Source organism: Loxodonta africana, chromosome 6, assembly GCF_030014295.1.
Source record: "Loxodonta africana isolate mLoxAfr1 chromosome 6, mLoxAfr1.hap2, whole genome shotgun sequence".
Lineage (NCBI taxonomy): Eukaryota > Metazoa > Chordata > Mammalia > Proboscidea > Elephantidae > Loxodonta > Loxodonta africana.
In genome coordinates this window covers 71,680,236-71,692,304 of record NC_087347.1, presented here as the reverse complement: position 1 = coordinate 71,692,304, position 12,069 = coordinate 71,680,236, and the positions used below count along the sequence as shown (strand labels likewise).

Sequence of the window (12,069 nt, the reverse complement as noted above, 5' to 3'; positions counted from 1 at the left end):
TAGGAAGTACAGGAAAACTGTACAAATGGAAACAGGAAACCTGGGGTGGAGAAAGGGAGAGTGCTGACACATAATGGGGTTGGCAACGAATGTCACAAACAATGTGTGTATTAACTGTTTAACGAGAAACTAATTTGCTGTGTAAAATTTGAGATCTAAAGTACAATAAAAAAGAATATTTTTTAAAAATTACATTTCAAAAACAATTCCATTTACAATAGCATCAAAAGACAAAATATTTATGAATAAACAACAAAAACACATACTAACTCTACACTGCAAATCACAAAACACTGCTGAAAGATATTACAGGAGAGACTATGTTCATGATTTGTAATAACACTCAATAGTCTTAAGATGTCAATTAACCCCAAATTTATCTACAGATTCAACACAATCCCATTTGTAAGCCCAGAAAGCACTTTTGGGGGGCAGAACTTGAAAAGCTCATTCTAGAAATTCTATGGAAATAGAAAGAATCTAGACTATCCAAATCAATCTTGTGAAAGGGAGAACTAATTGGAGAACTTAGCCTACCAGACTGGAAGGCTTACTGTAATGCTACAGTAATCAAGTCACTGCGGTGCTGGCAATAAAAGTTGACAGATCAATGAATGGAACAGAATAGAAAAGGCAGAAATAGACTGACATGCATACAGTTATCTGATTTTCAGTAAAGAAGTCAAGCCAATCTAATGGAGAAAGAAAAGCCTTTTCAACAAATGATGGTGATGTATCTGGAAAAGCCTATGGAAAAAGTGAGCTTCACCCTGTGTCATACCATACACAAAAATTAATTCAAGACAGAGGAGAGCTCTAAACTATTAAGCTTTTAGAGGAAAACAAAGTAGGACATTTTTGTGACTTAGTGGTAGGCAAGTTTCTTAGATAAGTCAGAGAAAGCAACGACCATAAAAATGAAATACATAAGACTTCATTAAAATTAAAAACATCTGCTCATCCTAATGCATTATGAAAATTAAGATGCCAACCACAGACTGAAACAAACATACTTGACGAAGGACTGGTATCCAGGAAATAAAAGGAACTTCTACAATGCAATAATTATTAGACAACCCAATTTTTAAAAATGAGTAAAAGATTTGAAAAGGCACCTCACAAAAGAAGGTATACAAATGGCCAATAAGTACATAGAAAAGTGCTTATCTTCTCATTAGTCATTAAGGGAATAAAGACTAAAACCACAACGAGATACCAGCACATACACATGAAAATGGCTAAAATTTAAAAAACACCAATGTTGGCAAGGATACGGCACAACAGGACCTCTCATACATTGTGGGTGAGAATGTAAAATGGCACATCCACTTTGGAAAATAGATTGGCAATTTCCTAAGTTAAACATAAATCTATTATATGACCCAGCCATCACACCTGTTCATATTTACCCAAGAGAAAATAAGTGTCCGTAAAAGACTCGCACACGAATGTTCAAAAACAAATACATAAACAAATAGTGAAATAATGGAATACTACATAGCAATGAAAAGGAATTAACTATTGATCATAAAAAAGTATGGAGAAATCTCTATGTGGAGTGAAGCAGCCAGACAAAAGTACATACTGCATGATTCTATTTCTATTAAATGCAAACTAATCTACAGTGATAGAAGGCAGATCAGTGGTTGCCTGGGGAAGGGGACAAGTCAGGCTAGAAGGAAGGGATTACAAATAGACATGAGGAAATTTTGGGGTTACGTATATATTCAGTATCTTGATTGTAGTGAATATTTACAGATATATACATGTATCAAAACTTGTGAAATTACGCACTATAAACATCTACAATTTACTGTTTATCAATTAACCTCAATTTAAAATATCAACAAAAAATAAACATTCTAATGCTTATGACTTATATTCTGTATATTTAAGTACTCTGTCATTTCACTATACCTTAAATATATTTTCTCATTCTTTCCTAGTGTCTACAGTTATTTTAAGAGGTAGAATAATTACAATAGCAATAGATTAATAATTTAATGGTCAGTTAACAAACACCAAAATATTATTTTTTGAAACTGCTTCTAAGCATGCTCTGTATTATAGATGTTAGATTTAAAAACATTAATAACATCAGTGATACTTCCAGAGGTAAATATCAGTTAATTTCTTAAGTTCAGTAAATTAAAGCAATTTTCATATAAGATAATATATATTTTACTTCCAATTAAGCAGTTTATCAATGATTTTCAACCAACAATGGCTAAATCAGTATAGTTTTAAGCCCTAGATTTCTATCTAGGGCTTCCACCTTTCTATTACATGATTTTTTCCCCCCATATTAGATTATCTTTTCTTAAACTCAGGTATGCTATTGAGGAAAAAGAAGAATTTCTTCCCAAAACTTCTCTAGGTTATATTCATCCTAACTCCAAAATTTTACAAAAGAGCTCAAGAGAAATCATTTAATGAGAACATATTCTGTCACCGGTGTTTTAATAAATGTGAAAATACACAAAATTATACAAAGTAATTTATATATACCTGGCCACATCCAGGGGCAGTGCATAGAAAGGGTTTGTCATCACTCATATTCCACAGGTCCTTGTATTGCCTATAATGCAATAGTAAAAGACAGCTAAACATTTTACAGAACGTATTTTTTAAAAAAGGATAATTTAAAATGTAAATCTCATGATTTGATATTCACCAAGCTCATCACCTTTTGTATTTGAATGTAAAAACTAAACAAAAACCCACATTTACTAACATTTTAGCTGTATCTTTCATTCTCTTAGAGAGTGAAGAAATACACGTAACATAGATTTTGCACTACAGAACAAAGATTAGAAACTCTATCAGGCTAAACCTTTCTTGCTCAACAGAATAAAAGTACTTACAGTGAACAAATTATATTCATTCAAAAATATTAAATAAGCAAATACTATGCAGTCTATCAAGGATCATACCAAAGAGCTATGGAAATACGGTAGTAAAATTTCTATTTCCAGTCCTAATCACTGTCTTAAATTCTAGTCCAATATTCTTACTGACTGGTTAAACATTTCTATCTGGATATACCACCAAAAAAAAAAACAAAAACGCATATCTAAAAACAAACTCTTAAATACCTTCTCAAACTTACTCCTTTTCCCTATGTGTGAAGTCCTATGGAAGACTTTCAAAGGGAAATGTAAAAATACAAGAGAAACAGATTCCAGTCTCAGGGAATCCATCATCAGGGTAGAGGAGATATGACAGTATTAACAAAACAAAATCTATATCTCTAACTCTGATCTCTCCCCAAATCCTAGGTTTCCAATTACTTGCTGAAACAGGCAATCTAAAGCAAATGACTGCCTCTGCAATATCGCAACCAACTGACTTCTCCTGGATACCACCCACTGCTTCATTAATTCAAGTCCTCATTATCAATTTTCTCAGCTAGACTATTTTAATAAGTTCTTTTCTGGTTTCTCTTCCTCCTGTCTCTCCCCTCTAATTAATTCCTTCATTGTTCAATCTGTCTATGGTAAACACATAAATTGTCTCCCTGATATTCATTCCTACCTTCTCCCTGGTAACAGATCCTCAATTTTATTCACAGGAGCGATGTGTCCAGTCTTAGGCAAAGACACTTGCTTTTCCCATCTTACAGCTGAGGGTAGCCCATGTGATAGAGTTCTGGCCAACAAGACAAGCAGAAGTATGCTGTGGGGTTTCTGGGAAAACTTCTGCTTTATTAGACTGAAAGAAAGATGAAGCTGGTACTATTCACCCCTTTTTCCTGCTTTAAATGTTGGTAAGTTGACTGGAGCTAAGGTAGCCAGCCCATCTCGTCACAAGTTGACAAGCACGAGGGAAGGCCAACAGAATCATAAACAGAATCAGAAACATTTGCAATCAACAGTCTGCTCCTGGGTTTTTTGAAATACAAACCTACTTGTTTAATCTACTGTTTGTTCAATCACAAAATCATATCAAAGCCTTCCTAAATGAAATACAGTCCAATATAGTGCCACTATGTCAGCCTTCTTAAATACAGCTTTTAATATGACACTCAACCGCCAAAAACTTTTAATAGGTTCCTACTGTGTTAAGAGCACAACCTAAACTCATACTCCAGTATTTAAAGCCTTTTATTTACCCATCTTTCTAACTTACCCTTTTCAAAAGTCTCACACACACTCCAGTCAACTAAAACGACTGTGCTCATGTTTCATGCTTCCTTGGCTCTGTGCTTTTGTTCTCACTCTTCCCTCCATGTCGTACAGCCCTCCTTTTCCAAATTCTACCCATCTTTTACATCTAAGTTTGAGAGATACCACTCAAGAGCCCTTGCCTTATGATCCTAAATACACCCTGCTTCCATTAACTCTATCTCAGAATTCTGTTTGTTACTTTCGTAACATTTTTCCTAATTGTAATTACTTCTATTTATACTGCTTGCTTACCGCCTAGAAAAAAAAAAAATCACTCTCAAATCTAGTCCATCCTCAATTTACTAGAGAAAACTGCAGCCCAAGTCACATCATTTGTTAGTGATATGGTCGGGACCAGAACCTTAATCTTCTGGGTCCAAGTTCAAAGCTCTTGTTAGTATTTTACGCTGTTCTCTCCTAACCTACCAAAGCCTTTGTCGAAGGTTTGATCTATGCCTTATATTTAAGGAACGCATGCTGGTTCATAGCAGTCACTACTTTATGTTTTAAGCATGCACGCAATGATCATTAAGACTATAAAAGGATTTTCAGGAAGTCATAATTAACCTTATATATCAAATTTGATAAACGTGTGAATAAAATTTTTGATTGCTTCATCCATTATTCTATCACATAGGCTACAGGCAATTTAATATTGCTCTGGTGGTGCCAGGATGGCACTTGGAGAAACTGGTATAAGGAGGTATTTCTACTATAGGTTTCCTTACTTACCAAATATTTACCTGCATGAATTTAGAATAATTCTACTTTGTCTCAGAATACTTAGCTATACAGAATCATCCCAGAGAATATGACTTACTTTCCCAAAACTGTAAGGTTTTCTCTATTATGCCCTGAAAAACAAACCTTAAAAAACACAATGTAACTCAGTATTTATGATTTCCAAATCCCCAACCAAACCAAACTCACTGCCATCAGGTTGATTCCAACTCCTAGCGACTGTACAGGACAGAGTAGAACTGCCCCACAGAGTTTCCAAGGCTTTAAATCTTTACGGAAGCAGAATGCCACATCTTTCTCCTGCAGAGCCTCTGATGGGTTCAAACTGCTGACCTTTCAGTTAAAAGCTGAGTGCTTTAACCATTGCACCACCAGGGCTGTTCTCCAAAACCCCAAACATAACTTCAAATGGTACCAGTACTATTAAATTATTTTCCCTCTAGTTCTGAAAAGATCTTCCCTTTAGTGATAAAAGTTATACTTGCACAAAGTCTTTAGAGGTCAAAATGGGTACTGTTCAATAATTACAGCTTCAAATGGTAAATAGCTAGTATTATTTCAACTGGGTGAAAATGTCAGTCCCAAATTTGGGAAATGCTGGAATATGTGGGTTTCATTTTTTTTTTTCCGCAGGACTTTTCAGAGTCTTTAATGCTATGTCAAATATCCATAAAGATAAAAATGAACTTTGACCTATCTCACAATATATCAAAAATTAAGTTACAGTGGGTCACTGACCTAAATATGAAAGGCAAAATGATAAAGTTTCTAGAAGAAAAAATAGGGACAATCTTCATGACTTTGGGATATACAAAAGTTTCTTAAATAGGATATATAAGGTAATGTGCATAGAAGAAAAAACTGATAAACTAGAGTTTACACTGTGCATTTTATTCAAGCAGCCCTGGTGGCACAGTGGTTAGCACTTGGTTAGCACTTGGGTGCTAACCAAAAGGTTGGCAATTTGAACCCACCAGCCACTCAGAGGGAGAAAGAGGTGGCAGTCATTCCATAAAGATTTACAGCCTTGGAAATCCTATGGGGCAGTTATACTGTCTTATAGGGTCGCTATGAATCAGAATCGACTTGACAGCATTGGGTTTAGTTTTGGTGCATTTTATTCTACGTAAATTATACCTCAATAAAATGTGAAACAGTGAAAACAAAATAACGTATCTAACCAAATACTAAGATAAAAATTGTGCACGTATCTTCACCCAAATCCAGTGTTCCAGGAAACCTTAGAGAGGGTTTCTGATATGAGGGCATATACTACAGAAAAGCAAAAGAAAGAAAGAATATGTATATCTAAAAATGACTGAACCTCATGGGACTCTAGATAGAAGTGGACTAAGAGATTCAAAGAAAGTGTGGCATACGGCATACAGATACGGACATCTTTGACAGATAAGCAAGTCATGCAACCCAACAGTTAAAAACCCTACCCTTATCAGAAAATTGGTAAGAACACAAAACAAGACAGTAAAATATCAGCATTTATCCTGCCTTTTCTACATAAATTGTATTTTAGGTAACCAAAGAGTTAATGAAGGAAAAGCTCTTTAGAAAAGAATTTCAACTAATAAGTGCAGAAAGAATGAAACAACTAGAAAATTACCACTTTAACTCCCAATGTAATAACTGATCTAGGCAATTATCATTAATGTCTGGTAAAACCATTAGGAGAAAACGTGATGGGGAATTTCATAATAGTTGGGTCATACTGACAATACCTGAACTCACAGGTCTGGTTTAAGATAGCTTACTCAAAGTGGGACAAACACACATTATGTGCCTCCCGATATAATGCAACAGAAATTACAGAGCATGAACAATTCTTACCAAAAAAAAAAAGTCAAACCTGCAACTAATCAAGACTCTATAAATTCAATGAAAACAAAATACAGGAAATAGAGAAACATATCAAAGATCACCACCAGGATGCAATCAGCTAAAATACAATAATGTACAAAATTCTACAGAAGAAATGACCTGGTCTTTTCAACAAATAAATGTCATAGGGTAAAAAAAAAAAAAGGAAATATGGGGAAGTGTTTTAGATTTTAAAAGATTAAGAAATACATTAACAAAATGCAATATGAGGGCCTTTTTGGTCAAAAAAAAAAAAAAAAACCAACTACAAAAACACATTTTTGAGTCAATATTTTTTTCCCATTTTTTTATTCTGACTTAAAGTTCCCAATTATTTTTTCCATCAACTTATAGGTTTTCATAAGATTTTATAATTTCTAGAAATTATATATAGCTACTGTATTTAGGACAACTAATAATAATTCTATCCCCCACGTATCTGTCAGTTTGTCGCACTGTGAGGACTTGCATGTTGCTGTGATGCTGGAAGCTATGCCACCGGTATTCAAATGCCAGCAGGGTCACCCATGGCGGACAGGTTTCAGCTGAGCTTCCAGACTAAGACAGACTAGGAAGAAGGACCCCGCAGTCTACTTCTGAAAAGCATTAGCCAGTGAAAACCTTTTGAATAGCGGTGAAACACTGGCTGATACGATGCTGGAAGATGAGCCCCTTAGGTTGGAAGGCACTCAAAATACGACTGCAGAAGAGCTGCCTCCTCAAACTGGAGGCAACCTTAATGATGTGGATGCAGTCAAGCTTTCAGGACCTTCATTTGCTGATGTGGCACGACTTAAAATGAGAAGAAACAGATGCAAACATCCATTAATAATAGGAACGTGGAATGTATGAAGTATGAATCTAGGAAAATTAGCAATCATCAAAAATGAAATGGAATGCATAAGCATCTATATCCTAGGCATTAGTGAGCTGAAATGGACTGGTACTGGCCATTTTAAACGGGAAAATTACACGGTCTTCTATGCAGGGAATGATGACTTGAAGAGGAATGGTATTGCATTCATCATCAAAAAGAACATTTCAAGATCTATCCTGAAGCACAACACTGTCAGTGATAGGATAAGATCTATACACCTACAAGGGAGACCAGTTCATATGACTATTATTCAAATTTATGCACCAACCACTACGGCCAAAGATTAAGAAATTGAAGCTTTTTACCAACTTCTGCAGTCTGATGGAACATGCAATCAGGATGCATTGATCATTACTGGTGATGGCAACACAAAAGTTGGAAACAAAGAAGGGGGATTGGTAGTTGGAAAATAAGGCCTTGGTGATAGGAATGCTGGGAGATCGCATGATAGAATCTTGCAAGACCAATGACTTCTTCATCGCGAGTACTTTTTTCACCAACATCAATGGCAAACATGCATGTGGACCTCGCCAGATGGAATACACAGGAATGAAATTGACTACATCTGTGGAAAGAGGCCATGGAAAAGCTCAGTATCATCAGTCAGAACAAGACCAGGGGCCAACTGCAGAACAGACCATCAATTGCTCATAAGCAAGTTGAAGTTGAAACTAAAGAAAATTAGAACAAGTCCATGAGAGCCAAAGTATGACCTTGAGTATGTCCCACCTGAATTTAGATACCATTTCAAAAACAGATTTGATGCACTGAACACTGATGACCAAAGACCAGAAGAGTTGTGGAATTACATCAAGGGCATCGTACACAAAGAAACTAAGAGATCATTAAAAAGACAGGAAAGAAAGAAAAGACCAAAATGGATGTCAGAAGAGACTCTGAAACTTGCTTTTGATTGTCAAGTAGCTAAATCAAAAGGAAAAAATGATGAAGTAAAAGAGCTGAACAGAAGATTTCAAAAGGGTGGCTCAAGAAGACAAAGTAAAGTATTATGATGACATATGCACAGACCTGGAGACAGAAAACCAAAAGGGAAGAACACACTCAGCATTTCTCAAGCTGAGAGAATCAAAGAAAAAATTCAAGCCTCGAGTTGCAATACTGAAGTATTCTACAGGGAAAATATTAAACAGTGCAGTAAGCATCAAAAGAAGATGGGAGGAATACAATCACTATACCAAAAAGAAGTGGTCGATGTTCAATCATTTCAGGACGCAGCATATGACCAGGAACCGATGGTACTGAAGGAAGAAGTCCAAGCTGCACTGAAAGAATGGAGAAAAACAAGGTGCCAGGAATTGATGGAATACCAATTGAGATATTTCAACAAATCGATACAACGCTGAAGAGCTCACTTGTCTATGCCAAGAAATTTGGAAGACAGCTACCTGGCCAACCAACTGCAAGAGATCCATATTTATGCCTATTCCCAAGAAAGATGATCCAACCAAATGCAGAAATTATCGAACAGCAACATTAATATCACATGCAAGTAAAATTTTGCTGAAGATCATTCAAAAGTGGCTGCAGCAGTACATCGACAGAGAACTGCCAGAAATTCAAGCCAGATTCAGAAAAAGATGTGGAATCATGGATACCACCGCTGATGTCAGATAGATCCTGGCTGAAAGCACAAAATACCAGAAAGATGTTTACGTGTGTATTACTGACTATGCGAAGGCATTCAACCGTGTGGATGATAAGAAATTATGGGTAACACTGCAAAGAATGGGAATTCAAGAACAGTTAATTGTGCTCATGAGGAACCTGTACTTGAACCAATAGGTAGTCGTTTGAACAGAACAAGGGGATACTGCGGGTTTAACGTCAGGAAAGGTGTGATTCAGGGTTGTATCCTTTCACCATACTTATTCAGTCAGTATGCTGAGCATATAGCTGGACTATATGAAGAAGAACAGGACATCAGGATTGGAGGCAGACTCATTAACAACCTGCATTATGCGGATGATCACAACCTTCCTTGCTGAAAGTGAAGAGGACTTGAAGCACTTACTAATGAAGACCAAAGACCACTGCCTGCATTATGGATTATACCTCAACATAAAACAAAAATCCTTACAACTGCACCGATAAGCAACATCATGATAAATGGAGAAAACACTGCAGTTGTCAAGGATTTCATTTTACTTGGACCCACAATCAACACCCATAGAAGCAGCAGTCAGGAAATCAAAAGATGCATTGTATTGGGCAAATCTGCTGCAAAAGACCTCTTTAAAGTGTTGAAAAGCAAAGATGTCACCTTGAAGACTAAGGTGCACCCGACCCAAGCTGTGGTGTTTTCAATCACCTCATATCCCTGTGAAAGCTAGATGATGAATAAGGAAGACTGAAGAAGAACTGACGCCTTTGAATTGTGGTGCTGAATATGCCATGGACTGCCAAAAGAATGAACAAACCTGTCTTGGAAGAAGTATGACCAGAATGCTCCTTGGAAGCAAGGATGTGGGACTATGTCTCACATACTTCGGACACGTTATCAGGAGGGACCAGTCCCTGAAGAAAGACATCATGCTTGGTAAAGTACAGAGTTAGTGAAAAAGAGGAAGGCCTTCAACGGGATCGACTGGCACAGTGGGTATAACAATGGGCTCAAGCATTACAAGGATTGTGACGATGGTGCCAGGACTGGGCAGTGTTTCGTTCTGTTGTGCATAGGGTCGCTAAGAGTTGGAATGGACTGGACAGCACCTAACAACAACAACGTAGCAATTCTATAACATTCTTTTTCAACATTTAATTTATTAACCCTTCAGAACAATGTTTCCCAAAGTATAATCTATAGGGATGACAGTAGCTATTACAGAAAAAAGCGAATGTGGGAAATGCTGGAGTATACAGGGTTTTTTTTTTTTTTTTGGAGGGGCAGGACTTTTCAGAGCCTTTAATATGCTCAACTGAAATACCTAGAGCACCTATAATATGGTATTTTTGCCAAGTCTATTTGCTATCTGAATCTTTTTTTCACAGATCATATGGGACTAGTATTATTTGGAGTTCATTTTAGGAATAACTCAAGGCATGTAAAGTGAATTCTGATGCTCTACTTGATACTTTAAAAACATAATAGGAGCATCAGATAAACTACATACCAGCTAAGTGTTTTCTTATTTATGAAAAAAGAAAAAAAAAACAAAAAAAACTGGGAAGTATATATCTAGAAACATATGAAAATTTTTATAACTTAAAATATGAAAAATGGTTCAAAGTACCAAATATTACATACATACCTGGCAGGATTCACACGTAACTTGAATTTCATAAGTTAAACAACTTATCACATCCTCTTTATCATGGCAAGGATACTGAAAAGAAAACAAAGTGGTTTCACAGTTAAAAATAGTTTTGAAGCAGCCATCTAAGATACTCTGCTGATGCACCCTGTCTGGAGCAAAGAAGAAAATCAAAGACACAAGGAAAGAGATTAGTCCAGTGACTAATGGACCACAAGTACTACTGCCTCCATCAGACTGAAGCCAGCACAACTTGATGGTACCCGGCTACCACCGACTGCTGACAGGGATCACAACAGAGGGCTCTGGACAGAGCTAGAGTAAAATGCAGAATAAATTTCTATCTGGAAAAAAAAAAAAAAAAGACCAGACTTACTGGTCTAACAGACTGGAGAAACCCTGAGAATATGGCCCCCAGACACCCTTTTAAGCTTAGTAACGAAGTCACTCCTGAGGTTCACCCTTCAGCCAAAGATCAGACAGGCCCATAAAACAAAAAGACATTAAATGGGCACACCAACCCAAAGGCAAGGACGAGAAGGCAGGAGGGGACAAGAAAGCTGGTAATAGGGAACCCAAGGTCAAGAAGGGAAGAGTGTTGACATGTCGCCAGGTTGGCACCAATGTCACAAAACAGTGTGTACTAATTGTTTAATGAGAAGCTAGTTTGTTCTGTAAAACTTCATCTAAATTAAAAAAAAAAAAAAAGCTTTGAAACACTTCTTGAAATAGTCTAAAATAAAAACACTCAAACAATTATACTCTATAACACTGCATCATCTCCAAACCCAGTCACTATTATTACGCTACTGACCTTTTTAAAATATCGTAATGGTCATTTACAGTTCTCTGTAAAAAGCCTCCTTTGCTAATTTTTAAAAAATGAAATTGGTCCAGATCTCTAAAATCTACATGATACTGCGAAAACTTAACTGCAAAAAGACAAATAACCCAATTAAAAAATGGATGGGCAAAAGATATGAATAGACACTTCACTAAAGAAGACATTCAGGTAGCTAACAGATATATGAGGAAATGTTCACAATCATTAGCCATTAGAGAAATGCAGATCAAAACTACCGTGAGATTTCCTCTGACTCCAACGAGGCTGGCACTAATCCAAAAAACACAAAATAATAAA

General features: G+C 36.3%; 1 protein-coding gene across 3 annotated transcripts in view; it reads right to left on the bottom strand.

Moving 5' to 3' along the window:
- The window catches only part of ATF2 (activating transcription factor 2), an 86,017-nt gene that overhangs the window by 54,486 nt on the left and 19,462 nt on the right, over window positions 1–12,069 (bottom strand). For all 3 annotated transcript variants that reach the window (XR_010322289.1, XM_003406211.4, XM_023542826.2), the window contains exons 3-4: window positions 10,926–11,000; window positions 2,509–2,578 (exon numbers count right to left, since the gene is read on the bottom strand). Coding sequence is in view for 2 of the 3 variants with exons in the window: in XM_003406211.4 (XP_003406259.1) it covers window positions 2,509–2,578; window positions 10,926–10,957 (102 nt within the window). In the remaining variant the exon portion in view is untranslated. The remainder of the gene's footprint in view (window positions 1–2,508; window positions 2,579–10,925; window positions 11,001–12,069) is intronic.